Below are 12,023 nucleotides of genomic sequence, written 5' to 3'. Positions count from 1 at the left end.
TAAAGTGGGAATTTTTTTTTTTTTTTTTTTTTTTTGCGGTACGCGGGCCTCTCACCGTTGTGGCCTCTCCTGTCACAGAGCGCAGACTCCAGACGCACAGGCCCAGCGGCCATGGCCACGGGCCCAGCCGCTCCGTGGCATGCGGGATCCTCCTGGACCGGGCACGAACCCGTGTCCCCTGCATCGGCAGGCGGACTCCCAACCACTGCGCCACCAGGGAAGCCCCCAAAGTGGGAATCTTTTGAATAACAGCAGTGCCACAATTCATAACATGAGGTGAATTACTCCATCGCTAAATGCACCAACGTCTGTAGTCGGACAAAAGTGAAACCAAGGAAAGCAACAAATATTTCCCATTAAAGTCATCAAGGCTTAGTTCTTTAAACTTTTCATTGATAACAGTAGTGTGTTTAAAAATGTTTATTTAACAAATATTTATGATACTTCCTATGTGCCAGACACTGTTCTGCAAACATAAATGCACAAGAGAGCAAGTTAAAATAGCAGAACACAGGTTTTGAAGAATTGATACTGAAGAAAACTTCTGAATTCTTAGTGCTAAAGGGCATTATGTTTAAGTACCTCCTGCTAAGAAGAAGCAGGCCTGGAGGCTGCAAAGGCAGAAACGCTGGCTCTGGGGGAGAATGTTGTATCAGGCAATTGAGGCCATCTTCTGTGATTGACAGCAGGCAAAGAAGTGAGTTAGTTTTCTTATATGTTCATATATGTGTTCCTTGCCTAATACTTCTTTTTTCAGCTCCCTCCCTTTAAAAACAAGCACCTTTGCCCACCAAACCCCTCCTCCCAAGGTAGAAAGGGAAAACATCACTCTCCTGTCTCTGTTTTTCATTCATTCAGCAAATAGTTATTGAGTTCCTATTATGTACCAGGTACTATTCTAGGCAGTGAGGATACCACAGTTAACAAGTCAGACTAATGTCCCACCCTCATGGAGATTAATGAGGAGAATAATAAACAGCAGACATATAAATTATATAACTTCATATAATGGAAGTGTTATGAATAATTGTTGGGAAAGAGGATGGCAAAGTGACTAAAATGAGGGTTCTGACTGGAAGGTCAGGGAAGCTCTCTGAGGTTGCAGAGGATGAGAAGGAATGAGCCATGTTAAAGATCTGAGGGCAGAGCATAGTAGACAGAGGGAACAGTAAATGTCAATGTCCTGGGGTTAGAACCAACTTGATATAGTTGGTAGTAAGGTTAGATAGAGTACAGTGCTCAAGGGGGGAAATGGTATGAGATGAGGTCACAGAAATAACCAAGAGCTAGATAATGTAGTGTCTCAAAGACAGTGGTAAGGAGTTTAGATCTTACTCTGATCTAAACCACCTGCCATTAGGAGGAGCTAAGCTATAAAGTCATACCTGATTTACATTTTTAAACATCATCCTGTTGCTGTGAGAACAGACTATACGGAGGACAAGTATAGAAACAGAAAGACCAGTTTGACAGTTGTTGCAGTGTTGCTAAACATCCGAAAGTTCAAAAGAAGTTTCTTTATACCGCCACCGCCAGTCTAGCCCATTCAATGCTCAGTAAGTATTTATTGAGTGAAGACAGCATCGATGTTTATTTTAACTCCTGGCTGGCTTGGTTTTCCCATTGGTTTCAGCCAGAGAACACGTCCTCAATTTTGCCAGAACCCTTTTTTTGTTTGTTTATTATCTACCTTAGTATCCACCAAACCTTGAACTTCTGTAACTTTCTGCCCATTAATTAAAGTCTTCTTTTCACCAGAGAGTATATTTCTGGTGAAGCACCAAACTACATTTAATTTCTCAGTCATTTTGAAGTATAGTTTCTAGGGCAATAAAGATATTTAAGAATTATCTTACCTTTTGCACTGATTTGTGTAGCAGGAAAAAAGAAGCTGACTGGTCATAGTAATTCATTAAAATACTTCAGTTTCCCCTCTACTGGTCAGAAACAATCCCAGAAGAGACAGGTAGGGAGAAAAAATGATCTTATTCTGTCATTTGAATGATACAATTCTTCCTCAGGGTAGAAATAATCATTTTAGTAATTTTTTCTATGGGGTAGGTTAAATCACTTATCTTGTGTGTAGTTAATATCTAGGTTATAATTTTAAAGTCTGTAGTTACTCAGTAATTCCTCAGAACTTTGAGTGTGAAGTTAAGAAAGAAAAGAAGTAACATGAACATGAAAAGATTTAATTTAAAAGTAAATAAGGGGACTTCCCTGGTGGTGCAGTGGTTAAGAATCCGCCTGCCAATGCAGGGGACATGGGTTCAAGTCCTGGTCCAGGAAGATCCCACATGCTGTGGAGCACCTAAGCCCATGTGCCACAACTACTGAGCCTGCGCTTTAGAGCCCACAAGCCACAGCTACTGAGCCCGCGTGCCACAACTAGTGAAGCCCACACGCCTAGAGCCCGTGCTTTGCAACAAGAGAAGCCACTGCAGTGAGAAGCCCGCATACCACGACTAAGAGTAGCCCCCGCTCGCCGCAACTAGAGAAAGCCCAGGCACAGCAACGAAGACCCAACACAGCCAAAAATAAATAAGTTAATTTTAAAAATAAAAGTAAATCAGGGAGAGGGGGAGGAGGGGAATTGCTAATCAATGGGCATAAAAAATTCTTAATTATGCAAGATGAATAAATTCTAGAGATATGCTGTCCAACATTGTCCTATGGTTAACAATACTGTATTGTACACTTAAAATTTTAAGAGGGTCCATTTCATGTTGTGTTCTTGCCACAAGAAAATAATTTCATTTTATTGGCAAAATAATGTTAAAAATTTAATAAGCTATTTTTTGCAGCATCCTGCCTCTCTTATGCTTTTGTATGCTGCCATATAATAAATTTCACTGAAGTTGTATTTCTTCCTCAGGTGCAGTTGGTGAATAATCGGTTTAAAGGAATCAAGTATTTCCGATTGAATACCCTAGCCTCTCTGGGTTACGTGGTTGTAGTGATAGACAACAGGGGATCCTGTCACCGAGGGCTTAAATTTGAAGGCGCCTTTAAATATAAAATGGTGTGTGAGCATACAAACATTTTTCTTTTAAAGACATTTACAATTTTTGGTGCATTGTTTAGTGTGAAATCCCAGAGAAGGAGTTGGGGGAAGGCACTGTGAGTGTGTGTGCACGTGTGTGCATGTGAGCATGTGTTATGGTTTGGGGGTGGGAGGGAAAGTACAACTTGATATTCACTAGGTTATTCATGTCTACCTATATGTAAATTTGGGGAGCTGAGATAGAACCACTTTTATATAGAAACCCCCTCTCTTTCTATTTTTTTATGTTCAGTTTAGCCAGAAGCCAGTCCATTTAGTTTTCAGCATCCTGTACACTATTAGGAATAATTGAGATTTGTTCTGTCCTCTGTGAAGAGAGAAACCAACTGGTTAGTGCCTTCCTTGTGACAAGCCTCTTTCTCTCTACAGGAAGCTTTAAATGCTACCTTTTAGAGATGCCCCATGTCCTTTCTGCTGCTTTGGGAAATGATGAGAATCCGATGTTCCTTTTGCACAGTAAGGCAGTTACTGTGTTTGCCAGTGTATTGGACATGCTGAGTAAGACATGGGGATTTTCTCCCACAGCCAGTTCTTTGACCTTATGTTGTATTCTCATGTAAGTTTTTGTTTTTATTTTTGTTTTTGGCTCAGTGAAGTTAGATTGTGTGCACTGGCAGGCCTAGTAATACAGACAGGGTGGTGGCGATAGGAATTAGGACTAAACAGGACTTTAAAGAAATTGTATGTTCAGTTCCTAGAGGTAGGTGATAGGGAAATAGGATAATGCGTCAAGAGTGATTCCTTCTGCTTTACTGCATTAAGTTTTAAAAAGGAGAGGTAATATTAGTCAACCACTTAAGGGGGCTAATTTTTTATCTTTGGGTATAGGAAGGCTTGTTACAAGGAAGATGCTGACCTCTTAGCAGACAACAGAACAAATGGAAATGGGAAATACCCATACAGCAAGGGACATTTTGGGTCACAGTAGGAAAGAACTTTATGACTAAGGGGTAACTAAACTCTAGGACAGGCTAGCAACAGAAGCTATAGGCTCCTATCTCTAGAGTTAAAAAAATTTTTTTCAAGCAACAGAATTTCCATTGATAATGAGTTCTTATCTAAAAAAACTACAGGTATTTTTAGTAAGAACATCTATCAGCTTTAAAAGCACTCTTATAATAAGATTTTTATTTATCAGAGTCAGTGAAATGCTCTCCCTTTTTTACAGGGTCAAATAGAAATTGACGATCAGGTGGAAGGACTCCAATATCTAGCCTCTCAATATGATTTCATTGACTTAGATCGTGTGGGCATCCATGGCTGGTCCTATGGAGGATACCTTTCCCTGATGGCATTAATGCAGAGGTCAGATATATTCAGGGTATGTGATTTCCTATGGTACTTCTTTTTGCAATAAGGGTAGAATTTTCTATAAATTGAGATATGAGGAAATGCCAATTTTCTGAAGGTTTACAAAGTTGACAGTACTGTGAAATGTTAGGGTTTGTGTGTTTAATAGCCGTGTGAAATAATAGATATATCTTGTCAACTCGTGAGATATGTTTATGTATCTTTATCTACATTTATCTATATAAAATAATTGTCAACTTGATCAGTTACTGTCTATTTATAGACATATGCCAAAGATTATGGGAGATAGTCATGATAGTAAAACACACATTCATATTGGGTTGTTCTTATTTGTGTAATTGTTGGACTACAACCTCTGAGGGCAGGGATCTATCTGCCCTATGCTGTGTCCTCAGCCGCCAAGCACAATGCTTGGCACATACTCGGTCCTAAGTAAATCTGTACTGAATGAATAAACTATGAAATACATAAACAATGATTACTATTCTATAAACAACTTCTTAGAAAAATATGTTACAAGAAAATATAAAATGATGCTAACAGTTGTTAAGGGAATGGGAATTATGAGTGGCATTTTTCTTTTTTAATATTTCAATAACATTTTATTTTACAGTGAACATTTTTTATTTTTTAAGAATAAAAACTATAGGGTTTTTGTTCTTACATGTATATTCAGATAATCTTTATTTATAATAACCACAAAATGAACTCTGAATACTGCCATAATTTTCCCAGGCTTGCAGCTGTTAAGAAAGTAATTACAGTATTTAAATCAATATTTAAATATAAAACTGTGTGGGAGACTTAAAATGAGGCAAGTATTTAGTGCTTAAATATATTTCATTCATTGTTTTAAATTTTATACTGCCAACAGAAGCTTAAAAAAAAAAAAAAAAAAAAAGACTGCTTTTTCCTATATAAAGCTGACACTTGTCCCATATTTTTTTCCCCAGGAGCAGGAATTAATTTACACTGAGGCATTCATATGTTCTAGTTCAGCCTCCCCTTTTAACAGAGGCCCATGTTTATATTTCATCTAGCCCAGGTTAAGGATTTGGTGTGTGGCACATCTGTGGAACATGAAGCTAACTGACTCACAAAGTATCAAATTCTTGACCTTCGCATTCCCCTTTGATTTTCTGAGTTGCCTGAGACCATGTATGCTCCAGTCATGGGGCTAAAGCCTAAGGATAATTTTAGCCTGTAAATTTGCAGTTACAGACTCTCAGTGCTAGCCATTCTTTTCTGGACCACACTTGACTGTCACTGTTATCTTATGCAGGTTGCTATTGCTGGGGCCCCAGTCACTCTGTGGATCTTCTATGATACAGGCTACACGGAACGTTATATGGGTCACCCTGACCAGAATGAACAGGGCTATTACTTAGGATCTGTGGCCATGCAAGCAGAAAAATTCCCCTCTGAGTAAGCTTAAGCTTTAAAATTAAAATTATAAATTTAAAATTGTATCTTTAAAAATTGTCTATAATAATAAGGAAAACTATAAACATGACAAAACCAAAGCTAATATTTTATAGAGTACTAGAAGACATAGCTGTTTGTCAAAGCTTAATTATAGGCCAGTTCATATAATTTGGGTTTTTTTACAAGTCATATTTGAAGCAGTTGCTTAAGTGATAAAAGAAGCTTAATTAAGTACACAACTGTTTCAAGGAAAAAATTCCATTTCTGCTTACATATATTTTGCAAGTAACATATGATTTTTCTTTTTCTAGGGACATGCTATAATTATTGATGTATGCTAATATCTTAATAGGAAATAGAACACGATTTAATTAAAATTTTTTTTTCTTTACATGTAGCATCTGGTTAATATATTACTAATTTAATATTGAAATGCTGACTCCTTTTTTTAATTAATTTATTTATTTATTTATTTTGGCTGCCTTGGGTCTTCGTTGATGTGCGCGGGCTTTCTCTAGTTGTACAGAGCGGGGGCTACTCTTCGTTGCGGTGCGCGGGCTTCTTATTGCGGTGGCTTCTCTTGTTGCGGAGCATGGGCTGTAGGCGTGTGGGCTTCAGTAGTTGTGGCACGTGGGCTCAGTAGTTGCGGTTGCGGGCTCTAGAGCGCAGGCTCAGTAGTTGTGGCACACGGGCTTAGTTGCTGCATGGCATGTGGGATCTTCCCGTACCAGGGCTCAAACCCGTGTCGCCTGCATTGGCAGGCAGATTCCTAACCACTGCACCAACAGGGAAGTCCCAAAATGTTGAATCCTTATTCTAATATTACAGTATAAGGAAGTTAACGTAGTTAGTTGTGATTAGTTTTAAGGAGTTAAGTGGTTTTCCCAAATACTCTTATATTTTGCCTAATCCTCTGATATTTCCATTTTTCCAGACCAAATCGTTTACTACTCTTACATGGGTTCTTGGATGAGAATGTCCATTTTGCACACACCAGTATATTACTGAGTTTTTTAGTGAGGGCTGGAAAGCCATATGATTTACAGGTGAGTTCTTTTACATTTTCTGATTAAAATAGCCATGATTAGTAATTGGTTACTTTGAAATATAATAAAGTATGGAGTAAAGTTGAATTTTCAGCTGTGGCCACTCTCTGCTTAAGAGGGTTAAAATAATAGGCATAGTTAGTAGTGCCTCTAGTTAGATAAAAATTAAGATCCTGTGGAAGTCAGGATGAAAATTGTCCTATCAGATTTCACATGACTTGTGTATCTGTATCTGCTTTCAGTTTGTAACCATGGACAAGATGACAGGAGTCCATTCACTATCCTCCTTTGCTTTTCTTCTTCCTCTTGGAAGGGTAAAGAAATGCTACTTGATTTCATTGTTATAAAGGATTTTTAGGACCTGATTACAAGGTCTTTTAATTTTCTTTTATTTTATATTGACATTGGAGCAGAAACCAACAAGTTACTTACCTCCATTGCTCCATTACTCAAAAAAAAGCTTTTAAGAGAAATTTTTCCTCCTTTCCTCCTCGTTTCTACTCCTTACACAGATTCTTCTCATAAGAAATGAAAAATAGGGCCTCCCTGGTGGCGCAGAGGTTGAGAGTCCGCCTGCCGATGCAGGGGACACGGGTTCGTGCCCCGGTCTGGGAGGATCCCGCATGCCGCGGAGCGGCTGGGCCCGTGAGCCATGGCCGCTGGGCCTGCGCGTCCGGAGCCTGTGCTCCGCAGCGGGAGAGGCCACAACAGTGAGAGGCCCGCGGACCCCAAAAAAAAAAAAAAAAAAGAAAGAAAAAAAAAGAAATGAAAAATATTACTTTTCCCTTTTTTGTGTTTCAGTTGACATTTATGTAGGTAAACTATGAGATATTTGTCTATAGCAGCAGTTTTCAAGCGTTTTGGTCTCAGGACCCTTTTATATACCAGAAAGCTTTTGTTTATGTGAATTATGTCTATAAGTATTTCTCATATAAGATATTAAGACTAAGAAAATTTTAAAATATTCATTTAAAATTAACAATAATAAACTATTACATGTTAACACAGATCACATTTTTAATGGAGGAGAAAATTTTTCAAAACAAAACAACTTACTGAGAAAGTTAGCACTGTTTTACATTTTTCTAAATCCCTTTAATCTCTGGCTTAATAAGAAATACATCTAGATTCTCGTATCTACTTCCACATACAATCTGTTGTGAAATGTTGTTTTGGCTAAAGTAAATGAAGAAATTTTGGCCTCACAAAATTTGTAATTAAGAAATGGGAGTAGGGGCCTCCCTGGTGGCGCAGTGGTTGAGAGTCCGCCTGCCGATGCAGGGGACACGGGTTCGTGCCCCGGTCCGGGAAGATCCCACATGCCGCGGAGCGGCTGGGCCCGTGAGCCATGGCCTCTGGGCCTGCGCGTCTGGAGCCTGTGCTCCGCAACGGGAGAGGCCACAGCAGTGAGAGGCCCCCGTACTGCCGAGAAAAAGAAATGGGAGTAATATTTTAGCTTTTTCAGATAATCATGGATATTCTTCTTTGTTGCTACACCAAAACTGAACAAATGGTAGTTTCTTAAAGGTTAGTCTTAGTGTGGAATCTGAAACCATATCTGTAAACTTTTCATGCTCTGCTACATTACAATCTGTTGGATCTTGTACTTCAAATGGATCTTTTACCCATGCATTGGTCATCTGGAAAATATTGGTTCACTTCTAAGTGTTGATCCACTTAATCACACAATATTTTTTAAATCATATACATTGATATTACCACTGATCTCAACAGAAAATTCTCCAAGTATTGAGAAGCTCATGAGCTAGGAGTGGTAGATGCAAGTTTTCCAAAATTCTAATTTTCATTTAAAAGCTCAAAATTTATCATTGGTAACAAATACTGTCAATGCTGTCCTTGAAGTGACCGGCTCACATCATTTTTAGAAAATGTTTGCCAGATAGCCAAGTCTGAATCACCATAGTTGTCAGTCTTTCAAGTAAAAAATGGAGTTCCATTTAAAAACTCAGTTGTAGGGACTTCCCTGGCTATCTAGTGGTTAAGACTCCATTCTTCCACTGCAGGGGGCGCGGGTTCGATACCTGGTCAGGGAACTAAGATCCCACATGCTGTGTGGTGGGGCCAAAAGAAAAAACAAAACAAAACTCAGTTGTGCAAGTCCTTTTCCTTGAGACATCGTGTAGCAGAAGTGCTTTATGCCTTCTTCCCATCTTATCACCACAGAATATAAAAAGACCTCTGCTTAAGGGTTGCAACTTAATAAAATTCTAATTTTTACTACTACTTAAGGGAAACTGGCATTTTTTCTTGTTTACTACAAGTGTATGTCACTGCCTTGATTCATGCTAAGGCACCAGCACTTTTACCCACCATTGCCTTTCATTATCACTGCAAATGCCAACACAGTGAATGAAGGCAAGTAATGTCTTAGTTTTGATCTGAAAATAAATATGACCTTGTGTATCCCTGGAAAGAGTTCTGAGGGCTGCGGAAGTCTGCAAACCACACTTGGAGAACCACTGATCCTTCTGTAAGCTTAGTGGTACATAGGGAATTATAAAAAGAGAAGGCCCTTTAGATGGGATGTATGTGTATAGTATCTTGGAGAAGCTCTGCTCCATGTTATTAATTCTGTTGAAAATCTCTGGAAAGCTTTGGAAGGAGATGTATTCCTAAATTCTTATTTTGTGTATTTTGATTTTGTTGTTGTTGTTTTTAAGATCTATCCTCAGGAGAGACACAGCATAAGAGTTCCTGAATCTGGAGAACATTATGAACTGCATCTTTTGCACTACCTTCAAGAAAACCTTGGATCACGTATTGCTGCTCTGAAAGTGATATAACTTTGACCTGTGTAGAACTCTGGTATACACTGGCTGTTTAACCAGATGAGGAGGTTTAATCAGTAGAGAATTGATCATCACATTTTGGTACCTGCCACATAACATCTACTTCTGAAAGTATATTTGGTGCCATGCAGGTGTTTACAGCTTGTAGATAGCAATCTAATACCTTAACCATACACAAAATTAAATGATACATATTTCTAAGGGACCCAGCAATACCATGAGAATTACTGAAAGAAATAAGACATTAGTACCATGTATCCATACTACCTTATTTTCATTTTTAATAGCATTATGAAACCTCATGGACTGATTTAGTGTATTTTTACAGTATACTTCTGAGTTTGTTAAAATATGATATTAGTGATTGGTTTGGTTCAATTCCAGAATCTCTGACTAGTTACAGATTTGATAGCACTTAAATGTAATTGAATAGCTTAAACTACATTGCTTGGGGTGTATCCAGCATGTTATGAACTAATCACTATTAAACCTGTGGCTTAACCAGTCATTAATGATTTTTCAAGGATAACTTAGTAGCCTCCTAAAGACACTTAATTTTGTTTCATTCAGACTCTGACCAGTTTTTAACCAATTTAAACTGTATCTAGTACAAATAGTTCTCTTTGATGATATGACCGAGTGGGTTTTTCCTTTCACATAAAGGCAAGTAACTGTATATGTAGCATGGATTTAATTAGTCTTATAATATTGATAATTACAGGCAGGAAAATTTTAATCAAATGATTAGAGCTTAAATATTTGCAGGCAATTTCTTTCCCTTTAGGAAAAGAAAGAAGTACACATACACTTATATTTTTCAGAAAATTTAGTGGTGCCAGTTTCCATTGGGTATTTCCTCATTGAAATATTCCAGAGTTTTAGGGCAATGGAGGGGAATTTTGGTGGGGTCGGGGAGACCAGAGTGTGGAGAACGGCAGGGAGAGGAGAAGGCAAGGGTCTGCTTAAGATCTAAGCAGAAGTATAATTTGACAAAAAATACTCATGAGAAAGTTTAGGAATTGAAATTTAAACTCCTAGAATACTAGTTAAGGAAACCAGATTAAGAAATCACACTCTTGCCAACACAGGTACAGACTAACATTATTCAGGGGAGGAAAAGTTCCTTAGAGTTACTTTTACAATTCTAATTCTAATTTTTTTAATTTTCTTCTTAATTTTGGAAACCTTACAAATTGAAACTTTCTTTAACCTTTTTAAATTATTTGAGTATTATTTAGATATTGTGAGCTTAAAGAGTTTCCAGACAGCCTCTTTACCATAAACTGATCCCCAGCAAGGCATGGCTCTCTTTTGCAATGTTCAAAGCTTATAAGTGATTTCTTGAATGACCATGACATTTTTCTGGTTTAGCTCTAGCATTTGACTATTAAGGGCGCTCGTAGTGCCGATTGGGCCATCTTAGAATCTTAGGGTGTTAGATGGGTCACATTGGAGCCAGTGGCAGAGAAGGCACCTATGAGTTTGACAAGCCTCAGTGTTTGGAAAGTACTTCTAAACAACACTCCAAAAAAAAATTACTCTCTTCTTTCTCACCACTACAGAGAGAGTAGATTCCTGCCCTAGAGAGCACAGCCTCCATTAGTAAGGATGGTGACTGTGCGTGAGATGTGGACTTCATCACTAAGGGCCGCATGGGAGGTGGGGGAGGTCCAGAGATGGCAGGGTGACCTGGTGGTGCTGTCTGTGGAGGGGGATTGGGTTTTGCTGTTTTTGTATTTATACTGTATAATAGGTACCACACTTTTCCCTGTGTCTGTATATGTATTGATTTTCTTGTTATGATATTTTCCCATGCCAATATTTGTTTATATTTTTTTCAGTGTTAAATTAAATTGATTTGGGTAACTTTTCTTCCCCAAGAAAGTATTTTCCCCCATGACTTAAGTATGTATCTGATTACTGAAGATGGTTTTTGTCTGGGGACTAGTGGCATCTGACCATCTAACCTTATATAATATGCAAAGTAGAAATGGTATACAGTGGCTTTTATACAGCTAATCATTTGAAACCTCTTACCCAATAAGGCTGTTTCTTCAAAATGGCATCTCATAATTTACCAAAACAAACCTTAAAGAACCTCATGGACTCTTGAATTCACAGGTGTTTTCCTTGTGCATCTTGCCTTCTGCTTTCCTCCCATCACAAGGAATGCTTCTGTTATTATTCCCAGTCAGTTAAATGCCATTCTCCTTCCATAGGGGGAAAAATACCTGACTGAATTCGCTTACAGAAAGACAGCTCAACTGAATTTGATTTTAAAATCAATGTGGAAAACATCATAGTCAAGCAATCAGTAGAAATCTCACTAAAACTATTTGTACCCTGTGTTTGGGTAACAAATTAAAG

The 12,023-nt window shown here is 38.2% G+C and overlaps 1 protein-coding gene across 6 annotated transcripts in view; it reads left to right on the top strand.

The window, feature by feature from the left end:
• The window catches only part of DPP8 (dipeptidyl peptidase 8), a 54,593-nt gene extending 43,722 nt beyond the window's left edge, over nucleotides 1-10,871 (top strand). For 4 of the 6 annotated variants that reach the window (XM_007448110.1, XM_007448112.1, XM_007448111.1 and 1 more), the window contains 5 exons: nucleotides 2,876-3,022; nucleotides 4,233-4,385; nucleotides 5,658-5,800; nucleotides 6,735-6,846; nucleotides 9,528-9,885. In XM_007448110.1, coding sequence (XP_007448172.1) covers nucleotides 2,876-3,022; nucleotides 4,233-4,385; nucleotides 5,658-5,800; nucleotides 6,735-6,846; nucleotides 9,528-9,650 — 678 coding nt within the window. In that variant the 3' untranslated portion in view covers nucleotides 9,651-9,885. Of the gene's footprint in view, nucleotides 1-2,875; nucleotides 3,023-4,232; nucleotides 4,386-5,657; nucleotides 5,801-6,734; nucleotides 6,847-9,527 lie in introns of all 6 variants that reach the window. The other 2 variants (XM_007448113.1, XM_007448114.1) reach the window with 2 other exon arrangements.
• The last annotated feature ends 1,152 nt before the right edge of the window (nucleotides 10,872-12,023 follow it).

Source organism: Lipotes vexillifer, unplaced genomic scaffold, assembly GCF_000442215.2.
Source record: "Lipotes vexillifer unplaced genomic scaffold, Lipotes_vexillifer_v1.1 scaffold713, whole genome shotgun sequence".
In the NCBI taxonomy this organism is placed as follows: Eukaryota; Metazoa; Chordata; class Mammalia; order Artiodactyla; family Lipotidae; genus Lipotes; species Lipotes vexillifer.
The sequence above is the reverse complement of the archived record's forward strand: the minus strand, read 5'-3'. Positions and strand labels throughout refer to the sequence as shown.